The sequence below is a fragment of the Otolemur garnettii genome, unplaced genomic scaffold, assembly GCF_000181295.1.
Source record: "Otolemur garnettii isolate 467f Iridium unplaced genomic scaffold, OtoGar3 scaffold00033, whole genome shotgun sequence".
Classification (NCBI taxonomy): domain Eukaryota; kingdom Metazoa; phylum Chordata; class Mammalia; order Primates; family Galagidae; genus Otolemur; species Otolemur garnettii.
The window spans coordinates 7,609,291-7,622,392 of record NW_003852428.1 but is presented as its reverse complement, the minus strand read 5'-3'; the positions used below and the strand labels follow the sequence as shown (position 1 = coordinate 7,622,392).

The following is a 13,102-nucleotide window of genomic DNA, read 5'->3' as shown; positions in this document are numbered from 1 at the left end:
AAGTGGGGAGGGCAAAGGGAAATGGTACGTCGGAGTCCATGACAGAGTGGCCTGTTGTACTGGAAATACCTCATGGAATTTAAACGAGAGACAAGGCTAATAGGATCTGTCACAATAAAAGAGTGTGGTCTTAAGGGTCTACCCAGAAAAGTGGAAAAAGGTCATGATGACCTTTGCAAGTTTCCTGTGGCAGTGTACCACCCCTATAAATCAGTCATCAGTGACCTGGAGCCTTTTTGTTTACTTTGCTTTTGAAAAATAAATCACAAAATATTAAAACAAATATCATTGGTTGGCTTAATTCAGGTAATCTTAATTAAACAGAACCACAGACTTTATTGAGCAATTGAAAATATACACAAGGAACAATAGATTTTTTTTTCTCTGTATTTTTGTTTCTTTGTTCAGATTTGACTGTCTTCCCATGAGATAACCCAGTTTCCTGATGCAAAGGGCACTTGTCTGCACAGGAGCTGAGTACAGCTTGCCCAGGTCCAAGTACCGTCTGGCACACTCCTTTGTCTTTGCTGAGGTTGAATCTCCACTTGCTCAGGAAGCAAATTCTACAATAGTTGCAAGAATTGACCCCCTAAGTTGTTCTTTCAGATTCTATTTCTCCATAGAGTTCTGCTAACTTTTTAAACTCGGGTCCCCAGTCTCCAAGGTAGTGATAATCCTGATCTGATTGTGTGGTGACTGAATCCAGGGAGCTGATAGACCCCGCTTCTGATCGCTGACCCTCATAGGCGTAAGTCTGAAGAGAGTCGTAAGGGGGGACGCTGGGGTCTAGGTCCGCTTCTGCTAGTCTTTGCTTAATAAATTCGTGAACATCTATAGTTTCCAGGGCAGACAAGGTCTGGTGCCTGGGGGTGAGCTGCACGTCGGGTCTGATGTCTCTGCGGTACTTGAGCTCCTCGGCAGCCGCAGGGTTCCGCAAGGCCGAGATGTCGAAGGCCTCGGTGTCTTCCTCCCCACCTCCCTCGTCGTCGTAGGTGACCACGTTCTCCCGCACGTCCTCCTCTGAAATGATCAAGGGCTCTTTCTTGCTGCGCCTCAGGGTAATAAAAAGTACGACAATTGCTGAAGAAAAAATAGAGGATAGAGAGTTAGGAACAAAGAAGGAAATTCTCTGAGTTTTGGCATCAGCAACGTGCAATCTGTCATTTAGCGCTTTGCAGAGCTGGGCCGGCAGGGGGCGCCCACTGCGCTGAGCAACGCAGGTAGGTATTCAATGCCTGCAGGAATGTAGAAGATGATCACTCCCTTGAAACGTGGCAAATCCCCGATCTTCCCTAGAAAACCATGACGTTTTTATTGGGCAGGATAGGAAATTCAGTTTTCTTAACTCATATTACAAGATAACCATTCATTGTTTAAAGACAAGAAAAAGAATGGTAGAAAAGTGATATGAATCCTTAACTGGAAATTTATATTAAAAAAAGAAAAAAGAACGAAAGGCTGGGTTTTAAATCCTAACACGTAAGAAAGCTGAGGTGGGAAGTTCACTGGAGGCAGGAGTTTGAGACCAGGTTGAGCAGGAGTGAGACCTTTTTCTATACTGGAAAAAAAAAAAAATTGCTGGTGCTGCAGACTTGTAGTCCCAACTACTCTGGAGGCTGAAACAGGAGGATGGGAGGATAGCTAGAGCCCAGGAGTTGAGGTTGGAGTGACCTGTAAGATGGCACTGTAGCCCAGGCGACAGAGGAAGAGAAAGACTCTGTCTAAAAAAAGACAGAGAGAGAGAGAGAGAGAGAGAGAGAGAGAGAGAGGAAGGAGAGGAAAGCTTCACTGGAAAAATAATGTAGTGTATAGTGTACTGATCAGTCTATATCTAAAGACACGTAATTCTTCTAGGTAGATATGCTGAAGGCAGGACATTTTAAGTTTCTGTAAAGTTGAAAGAAGTTTTAACTTTAAATCCTTTACATTTTCATGCTTTGTAGAAAATAAAAGCAGTGACATTTTAATCGTTGCACTCTTTTGCCTATTATCCTTTATATCTCTGTTGTATGCATTAATAATTGCATTTGCCCATTAAGCTGCAAAAGAATGTTATTTTATTTGTACATGACCTATGTTACCTAGAAATGTTTCCATTTACAAATTTCCTTCACATAATATATTTATTTAATCTTCACAACTGAACTGTAGCTTTACTCTACTTGTAAAATGAGATTGAGACTCAGAACACTTGAATATCTAAGATGAAAGGGTAAGATCACAAGTGCCATGTGGAGGAGCTTGGTCAGTAACCCAGGACAGCTCTGATTAAGGTTAATGATGTTTGTATCTATAATATTGCACTTAATTAAAAAAATATGAAATAATGAATTGAGTGACCAGTGGAACATGTGGCCTTGGGTAGCTCTAGCTAAATATGGTTGATTAGTCATTATTACTAATAATGTTGCAACCAGTTGATAATGGGATAGAACTGGATCTTGGCAACCTTATTTTGGCCAATTATTTAATATTTTCAAGTCTATTTGATAATATTAAGCCATTATTGGATAGAAAGACTTCCACTATATCACTTTTGTTAAACTGTGTTATAATAAGGATAATAATAACAATAATTTATAATTTATCTCAGGTCTGTAGACTGTTATCTTTATGCTTAGCTAATGTTATGGTTTATGATGGTGCTTATGGGACTAATTAATATTTTAACATTCCTTACATTATAATAATAAAGAAAGTACATTCAATTGACATCTAGGGTTATTAGATTTAGCAGATAAAAATTCAAAGCATCACACACAATTTAATGTGAATTTGACATAAACAACAAGAGAAAATACTCACATATAAATTTTCCTCAACTTAAATGGGGCTACATCCCTATAAATCCATCATAACTCAAAAATATTCTAAGTCAAAATGTATTTGCTCCAGTGATGGATGCACGAAAGGTCTCGACTTCACCCCAGTGCAATATTTCAAAGTAGCAAAATAGCATTTGTACTACATAATATTAACATACAAATAAAAATTACAAAAAAAACCCAAAATGCATTTAAGAAGATGACTAAGCTATCAAACTTTAAACAAGCTCAGAACACTTACACTCGCCTACACCTGGAAGAAATTATTTAACACGAAGCCTATGTTGTAGTAGATTTATAAAGAATTTTGAATCAAAATTTAAAATATTATTTCTACTGAATGCACATCACTTTTCACAACATTGGAAAGTATAAAATTGTAAATGAAACCATGGTGTCTCAAATATTAGCAATATGCATATATGCAAATATTGCATTAAGCCTACATAACAGGGCTGTCTGGAAAGTACCTAGCTGTAGTACCTTTCTGTAATATGAAAAAAATAGACATATGGTTGGATACTTTCTCAACAGCCCTTATACATGTCGAAAATACTATCATTTTCCATGACATATGTGTACAAATATGGATCCATATGCTCACATGTTCATTCTGCATTGTATCTGGCAATTCTATTATATGTGAATTTCAACAAATGATTGTGAAGCAAAAACATCAGGTTAAGAAAAGACCACACCTGGCACTCTAGAAACTGTTCTCTTAATCGTTTACCACTACAAAGAAGCCTCTATCTTTACGTTTTTCATTATTGTTTCCTTGTTTCCCTTTTTAGCTTTATCCTTCTTTTATTTATACCCCTGAACAATATAGATGAGTTCTGTCTATTTTGAAAGTAGATAACGTATGGCGAGGAAGAGGTATGCATTTTAAAGCAAGAGACAGGACAATGATGAGAAGGAAAGCTTGTCACGGTGCACTAGGAGGAATCGGATTTTGCAAAGGAAAGGCAAGAGGAGGCCCCAGGGAATGAAGTTAGAAAAAGAGAGGGAGAGAGAGACAGGATCAGAGAATCATCCAGAGAAGTATAGAACAGAAAGATCTTGTCAAGGTAAAGAGAAAGTGTGCTGGGGAAGACTATAGCAGATGTGGGAAATACTGAACCACCGCATTTGGAACAGAAAGTTCACTGAAGGCTGAAAATGAAAGGACGTGTTAACGCTACATGTGCCCTGATCTACAGATAATTATGTACGGAAAAAAAAAATCCCACACATGGTGCCTGCATTTCAAAGATAATACTTAATATAGTACTTTATTTGGAGACAAAAAAGATACTTGCTGAATGCAATAAATATGCATTTAATACCTCCCTGTGTGTTTTAGAATAAATCCATCTTACAGCTCTGTAATTCAAGCCCCAAACAATATTCTTAAGTAACTCACTTTATTCTTTCCAGAGGTTTAGATTTATCATGTACTATATATCACTTCTTATCTTCATAATTAAATGAGGAGGCTATTTTAAATGGAAAGACTTATTTTATAGACTGCCTAATTTATTACAGAAAAATTTTCTTACCTTTACCAATAAGTCATTTTCTATTATGTCAAAATCAGTGGTTAAGGTTAAAGGAATTTATGTGCATGCAGAACAGAGAAAATATAATCCATATTCTTACAACGTATGGAGGTCAATGTGCACCTTTCAATATTTGCATAATTTTTTGACCTGTATGTATGTATGTATCATATTTGCCTAATGAAATACAAGGTATAATGTTTTTTTCTTATCATACCCTTTAGTTGTTTATTCTCCAAAAGTTAAGAAAATATTACTGATATATTTTAATACAAAATATAGACATTATTTAAGTTTGAACCCTGAAGATTGACATCTATTTTTTTTTTCAGGTATAGATAGTTATTTGCTAGTAATCCGTGATTCCAAGAAATACCTACTTACCATAAGTGTCAATTTAACAATAATAGAAATCTTGACATTTTAAGAGTGAAAGGGGATTTTGTTTATAATTGTATCTGATCATCAGGGAAAACATGGATATAGGGTCCCTCTAGTTAAAGATAAATTGCAAATTCGTATCAGCTCAAGAGGAGACTGTTGAAACAGGGACAAATCCCATGCACTCTTCCTGAACTGCCTTTCATTCCTCTCTGTTCAGCAAATATTTCTGGAGCAGATGGCATGAAGTAGATACTCCATAAACAATTCTTACGTGGATGAGCAAAAGGAAAATTCTATCTCTGCGAAAGTGGTGATGTGGCATTGGGTTAACTGAATCTACCTGAACAGAAACATTCTCACGAGCTAGGAAAATAATTTTTTTAATATTTCTTCAGTCACCATTCCGTTACCAATAACTAACTTCTAATTGCATTTGAGAACATTGAATGTTTCAACAATAAGTAAAATCTTTCAAAAAAAATCCCCAAACTAAAATATATTTTAAGAAAATGCGTGCAAATGATAATTATACATATAAATTAGAGGGTTAACCCTTATTTAAAAACTAGCAGTCAAGGGAATATATTCAAGTGACCCCACTGGTCGGTCAAATCACACATGTGAATAAAATGCCTCTTCTTACTATTGCCCATCTAGGAACATTTAATATGATACATCCAGGGTATTGTAAAAGAAAGAAGAGAGGACTTATTCTGAAATATTTTGAAGCAGATTTTGACTGCATAACCTAGATGGAAATTTGAATAAGCTGTATTCTTTCGAGAGGTCTTAACTCTAACATAAATATTTTATTCCTAGCATATTTATTTTCTTTTCTTTAAATGTGAACGTAATTTTTGACATTCTTTTGTTTGTTTGTTTTTGAGACAGAGACTCAAGCTGTTGCCCTGGGTAGAGTGCTGTGGCATCACAGCTCATAGCAACCTCCAACTTCTCGGTTTAAGCAATTCTCTTGCCTCAGCCTCCCAAGTAGCTGGGACTACAGGTGCCTGCCACAACACCCAGCTATTTTTTGGTTGTAGCTGTCATTGTAGTTTGGCAGGCCTGGGCTGGATTTGAAGCCGCCAGCTCAGGTGTATGTGGCTGGCGCCTTAGCCTCTTGAGCCACAGGTGCCCAGCCTTGACATTCTTGACATTATTTATTTATATACAAAATTAAGATGAATTTGTTAAGTTTCATTAATTAATTTTATTCATAGAGAATTCAATTCCTTTTTTGGATTCATTTCCTCATATCATTTATTTTTATATGTACTATATATCATTCCAAGACTTGCAGTACTAAGTATTTTCATAACTTAGGTTGACTCCCAACTGGCATTTGAATCCATTATGTACTGAATCCCAATTTACTCTCCAAAATATCTTTCATCGCAGATTTTTGTATCCTCAAATGTCACCTGATGTTTTTTCACATCTGCATATGTTGGTACTTACTTATAGAAATGAAGGACACTGAGATAGGGAGATTATCTTGGTTGGCTTGTGGAGTGCTTTGGTCATACCATGCCGTGGCAGTGGCACCTCACATTGAAATGCTAGAGTTTCGAACCAAAGGGAGCTCACAGAGTCATTTGAAAGCATGAGCGACACACAGCTTGATGGTTTTCTCTCTGTGCAATTCCACCTTCTTCTCTCAGTCCATCACTCCCTTCACACCAAATTCACTCAATCCTGATTTATCAGGAAATTTATATCCAAGAGTAGGAAGCAATCCATATGCTGTTTTCCCTGAGGTCACCACCTTTTTCATGTGAGGTGTGAACTGACAGGATCAGAAGTGTATTTCACATCCCCACACTCGGTGACGTCTTAGACTCAGTGTGATCAAGGTTTCCACTGCCACCAGCTCTCTTCGCCCTGGCAAGTGGTAGGATAAGGACTCAGCTACCCCTGCTCTAGCAGCAGATTAGGATGTACCATGTTTCCCTGAAAATAAGACACTAGCTTATATTTATTTTTTCTCAAGAAGATGCACTAGGGCTTATTTTCAGGGGATGTCTTTCTCTACACGCCAAAATGCATGGTGTGCCTATGTAGTGTATCAACATCACTAGGTCTTATTATCAGGGTAGGGCTTATATTTAACAAATGCATAGAAACCCTGCTAGGGCTTATTTTGGGGGGAGGTCTTATTTTCAGGGAAACATGATATCACAAAGGCTCATTCTCAATTCTCTCCTAGCCCTTCAATGAAATGGGCCTGAGGACAGTAATCTCAAAGAAAGTAATCTCAATTTACAACATAAAGATCTAACATGTAAAGTTAAACTCTTTGGTTTTCAACTACCACTTTCAGAAAATCGGTATAGACTACATATTGATTCTGAACCTGTGAAGTATTAAATTACATGTCACCCTAATAAGACAAAAGCAAGCATTCCAAAATTTTATAAATGACCCTAGGGTTTTTTCAGCTGAAACTTCACTTTCATGAGTCCAGAAATAGAGATAAAAGAATGTGTTGCCTGAGATCCCACCATTAATTTTTGGCAAAATTAGGACTGGGGTTATATAATCACAGTTATCAAAGGGCTAAAAGTGAAAATTTTTGTTAATGGTAACATATTAATTTTATATTTAGTTTAACTGCTAGTATTGAATGTTATTTAAAATAACTAAATTAAAATCACTAAAAACGTAGCTACCTTTGGTGTTTGTGATATTTTCTTTGAAAATCATAATCTCATGAATTAACATGCACATTATTTTAAAATTATAGATTAGTAAATTTTGAGTTCATTGACTAGATACTTTCTGAATAACAATAAAGACTTTTATAAGTGCCATAAAAAGTATAAATACTATTACAGTGTATGAGAGTTTCAGCCCAAAATCAGGAAATAATTCTATAACCTTGCAATAATACTTTAAAAAAAATGAGTTTTAATAAAAAAGGAAAGATTAAGAAGAAGTATCAAGTAATAGTTTGTTTTTATCAGACAGGAGGGATACTATGATGTTTATAAACATTCTGTTACTTCAAAGAAGGAACAGCATTTTCAGAAAAACCAATTAAAATAAAGTAACATTTTCATGCAACAATTAAATGCTCTTTTAGATTATATACCTCGAAAATGTATCTGGATGTTAAAAACATGAATTGCATTTAAAATTTTTATTTTGATATATGAAAATAGATCCATGATTGAGGTAACTTTCAAACAAATTTTATTTTGATATATGAAAATAGATTCAAATTGAGGTAACTTTCCTAACAAAATTCTAGAAGAATTTATGTTGAAATCACTGAGTTCTAGTCTCTATGACTTCATGTAGGAACTCTAGAGGGATCCAGAGGTTTTGTTATTATAATGTTTTGTTTTTTCTTTTCTGGGTGGTTGTGGTCTTATATATTTTTTAGTTTTCGAATAAATACGCTGTTGAAAGCCTAATTTTTCTGATTTCTTTCTTCACCTGTGTCTACTAGACAAGACTTCAGCTGTAATGAAACAGTTCTTGCCATGGTGCCAAACTTCCATGCTCCATGTTGCTAAGTGCAACTGTTTAAATTTGGGAGCTCAATTAATTTAAGCTCCGAGCAGATTTTGACATGTTGACTTTCGAATCACTACTTAACGCACTGCTCTTTCCTCTCTGATACATTTTCACCATTGGTTTTTGTGACCTACTTTACGAATTTTCTTCTTTCTTTGACTTCTTGTCTGTCCTCTGTTATCTCATAGTCTTAGTGATAATATTATAGTTTCTCACAGCTCAGTTCTGTCTATTGTCTATTTATATATGTATATTTTGGGGTCAGGCTTGGTTACGTCACCAAAATGTATTTCCAATGTTGGAGGAAGTTGAAGGAAGATCAGAGACCACATTCAAGCACAGAAGAATCGGCCTTGACCTCATTCTAATCGTAGCAGATAATCTAAGTTAGCAAGGATCACCTTTGATTTCAGTTGAAGTATTTTGACACTGTTCCCTTTTCTTCAGGTCCACTGTAAGTATGCAAGTCCAAAACATGGTATGTCTGCAGGAGACACAAACACGGTCTTTCTGATTGCTTTGCCTTCACGCTTTCTTGCCACTAGGAGATCTGCTCTCCATTTCATTCATAGAATCCTTTTTTCAGAGTGCCAAGTTTATAACAGGACTACATTGATTTAAAATTTCCCTTACACTCACCCCCACTTTGCCGTGCTGCACAAAGCCCACCCCTCCCTTCCTCTTTCTCGCCTCATTCCACCTTGCTTTCCACTCCACCTATACAAATACATGTAATTCATCTTCTACCCCAGGAGAAAAACAAGAAACATTCTTTGCAAGATGATCTCTGCCTCAAGAAAGCACACAATCTTTGTTCATGTATTCACATTATGAAAACGGAATTAAAAGACCGACAGCTAAGAGAAAGGATGATGGTCACAACTATGCTAGAAATACAAATACGGACTCACTTTATAATATAAAGCACAAAGACCCCCAATGTCTGTCTGTCTTGTTATAAAAATACGGATTTGCTCTCTTTTTTAAAACAGTGCAGTCTAATGATTTAATAGTTCTCTGAGCTTTAAATGCAGCTGTGGTAAGATTTAGAAAAAGTGCTTTTTTTTGAAATCTCAAATTAAATAAAAACTATTGTTTTTAAATGTCATATAATTTAATTTAATGAAATTGATTATATCTAAGGCTAAAAATCATTAGAGTCAGACTTACGTTAAAACCCAATTACCATTAATGATTAACTAAAATTTTGGACTAGTAGAGGTTCAACAAGACATCTATTTTGATTTGGTTTTCAGATTCATTTTGTTTCATTATTTGTTACCTTACATGTTAATTTATTTAATTGTACATATTAAGGTATACCACATGATGATTTGAAATATTAATATGTAGTGGATTGGCTACTATAGTTAGGCATATTAAAATGTCCATCATCTAATGTTGTTACTTCATTTCTATGTGTGGGGAAAAGAGTACCTAAAATCTACTCTCTGGGTATATTTCCAGTACACAGTACAAAATTATTGTTAACCACAGTCCTCAAGCTGTAGGTTACACCTCTGTACTTGTTCATTTTATGACCATACCACCCTGAATGGCTGATCCTGGGAGCTAAGCAGGGTCAATTCTGCTCAAATTTACTTTAGAATAATGCCATCTACATTCCAGGATATAAATTTTACAAGCCCTTTCAAGATGCTGTTCAAAGTATTTAAGTATTAATTATTCCTAAAATATATACTTTCAAAAGCTGTTCCTTTCAGATCTTATCCTTTTATCTGATGTTCCAACTCTTTCATCATATTTGAGTCAAATTATTTTTCAATTAATGATGGTATTGAAAATATTAATGAAAAAGAAATCTGTGTGGCCCTGTTCTGTTAACGACATTCTGCATTCCTAATAATTACACGCTGTCAGAATAATTTTCCCTCATTCACAGTTGCCATCATACAAACGTAGGTTTTGGAAGGACTTACCCAGGAGAATGACAACACAGAGAAGAATAGCGATTAAGGCTCCTGTACTCAAACCCGCCGAGGACAGGAACGCTTCTGCATGGCAGGTCCGCACGCGCCCATCTCTCTCGCATGCACAAACCCTGATGGTGAGGGTGCTGCTGCTGCTGAGAGAGGGGATTCCACCATCAGAGATCATAATGGGCAGATAATACACATCCTGAACAGTTCGACTAAATCTCCTCCGCCTTGTCAGAATGCTGGCTGTGTTATCTATGATAGACACAAGCAAAACAAAATATACTTAGTAAAGCCGCCATTAAAGATTCACATTTCCTCTAATGGATAAAATGGGTGTGTGTGATTTTCTTTCTTCAGTTTATGAAATGCACAAGGGAACATGAAGGGGTCATTATTAAAAAGAAGCTAATATTGGTTCTCAGATTGAGAAAATTATTTTAAAAAATTAACACATCCAGAGGAAAAAGGAGGAAGCAATAAACATTTTGGGTGTGGACATCATAGCTAAAAGGTTTTAAAGGCTACAGATGGCTTGAAGCCAATGAGTCCTATGCATGGAGGTGAGCTAGTGGGGCTTGCCCCAAACCTAGTGGCTCTGGATATCAGCAATGGAAACAGATATCTGTATCTTTAGCACACTGTTTATGTGATATAAATGCATTAACAAGTTGACAAATCGCCGGTCTAGATGGAAATATCAGATAAACTTTTTAAGTCTTAGCTGAGATTTGAAGCACTCTTGTTAGACCATGACAAAGTGAATCATGAATAACATAATTAATCATTTTTTCTTAAATGTGTTCTTTAAATGCCATGGACCACAATTTGATCAAACCATACAACATTATAAGGGAGAGGATGTTAAATTCCTTATTTTACAGATGAAAATAATGATTTAAAATGAATAACATGAATCCCAGCCTGTAAGTCACATGAAAATCATAAAGCTAGTTCATTACTGGGACCCAGCATGTGTACACTCTAGAATCCTATGTGAAACCACAGTATCCCCCTCTAATTGGTATTGATGTCCTTAGTGCACACAGCATACACTTATCTTAGTTTTGCCATTTTAGGTGAAACGCTCTGTGGTACACACTTGGATTCCCTGTTGCAGATCCTTTCATGGCATGACTTGTTGCCCTAGCTGTGGACTGCCACCTGGCTCACGGTTATGCTTCTGGAATAGCATGTAATTAATGACACACAGCTTTAAGGTTTTAAAGGTTGAGCTACCCCATCCTCCATATTGCTGACAATACTAAAGGACAAATCTAGCTCCAGAGCTTTCCATAGTGTCAGCCACTAAGAGGCATTAAACTACACGGGAGCTCCATTTCTCACTCTGCCCTACTCAATTCTTCTTCCTTCTATTTTGGTCTACTTTTAGATCCATCCCAAAGTCACACTCCACTGGCATTCTGCACTCCCACCTCCACTTTAGATTCGGCTTCTTGGAGAACTCAACCTACAACTATAGCTATGAGTTAAGCACTTTGCACCCAAAACTAAATAGATCCTCTGGGAGGCCAATGTGGGGGGATTGCTTGAGCTCAGGAGTTGGAAACCAACCTGACCAAAAGTGAGAAAGACCCCATCTATAAAAATAACCAGGCATTGTGGCAAGTTCCTGTAGTCACAGCTGCTCAGGAGGCTGAGGCAAGAGCATCACCTGAGCCAAAGAGTTTGAGGTAGCTATGAGCTATGATACCATGATGCTCTACTGAGAGTGATAAAATAAAACTCTGTCTCAAAAACAAAAGTAATTAGATAATTGTAATTAAGTCTTCTTTGTTCTCAAATCAATTCTTTTTATTTTGAAAGCCAGAATTCAGGTATGTTCCCGATAGTCACCATCCAATATTACATAATGTTTTCTTGGTTGTTCATTGTTAAATTAGTGCAATAGAACATAAATTAAATTGTTCAAATATCCAATGTAACAAGAAAACAAAATGCAAGAAAATATACAAATACATGCACACTTATGATTGAGTTGTTGGAGATCAATTATAAAGCAGAAATAAGTAATCTAAAGAGGAGTTAAAAATATTTTTCCCCGTGAAAGAAGAATTGTAAACAAATGCATCTGCTTTTTATCCTTAATGAGGTTATAAGTAGAGAAAGAAGAAGAGAATTTGCATTGTGTGAATTATATATAAGTGTAACACCCATGGGTACTCTCCCAGAAAACCTGACCTTTGAGGAAGCAAATCTACCAGTTCTTGGGCGTTACATGATGATTAATATAAATTTGCTTCTACTGCAAGGAAAATGTATGTATTCAGTATTTATGGGCATAAACATGTCTAGAAGACTCACAGTTGGTCCTTTAAAGGTGAAACATAAGTCACTGGTCCCTGAATCTCAGGAAATATGAATATGACAGCATGCAGGGTAGAGAGTTGTCTTTGTATGACTTTGGTCTGGTATACACTTTATATTATTAATCCTGATGCATGCTCTTTTTCAGGATAATTTTTGGGAATATCATCAGAAACAAGAATGCCAGAATAAGTTTCTAGAGAATTTTAAGTTCTGAGAAATGGAAAGCTCTAAGACATGGAGACCTTAAAATATCTTGTTTCTTTTTTCCCAGTTGAAAGTTTGACTTTTGAAAAGAAAAGAGAATGCTGGAAGCAAAAATCTTCCTACCTAGAAGGCATAGAACAACAGAATAATGAGATCTTTACAAGGGATATTCTATACCTCACTATAATTGAAAAAAAAAAGTACTTGGCAGTGGGCTCACTGAACTTGAGCAAGAAAAGTCTGAACACTGAGGAAGAATAAGAAATATGTGTGTGCACATGAACAGAACAAAATATGTCTCATTGCATTGGAAAGTTAGGCAATAAGAGGAAAAATAAAATTGCAAACATGAAATGTAACA

At 36.1% G+C, this 13,102-nt stretch overlaps 1 protein-coding gene across 3 annotated transcripts in view; it reads right to left on the bottom strand.

The window, feature by feature from the left end:
* Positions 1–413: 413 nt before the first annotated feature.
* The window catches only part of CDH18 (cadherin 18), a 276,573-nt gene continuing 263,884 nt past the window's right edge, over positions 414–13,102 (bottom strand). The window contains exons 10-11 of one of the 3 annotated variants that reach the window (XM_003789537.1): positions 10,210–10,461; positions 414–1,080 (exon numbers count right to left, since the gene is read on the bottom strand). In XM_003789537.1, coding sequence (XP_003789585.1) covers positions 590–1,080; positions 10,210–10,461 — 743 coding nt within the window. In that variant the 3' untranslated portion in view covers positions 414–589. Of the gene's footprint in view, positions 1,081–10,209; positions 10,462–13,102 lie in introns of those variants that run through there. The other 2 variants (XM_012805011.2, XM_023513077.1) reach the window with 2 other exon arrangements.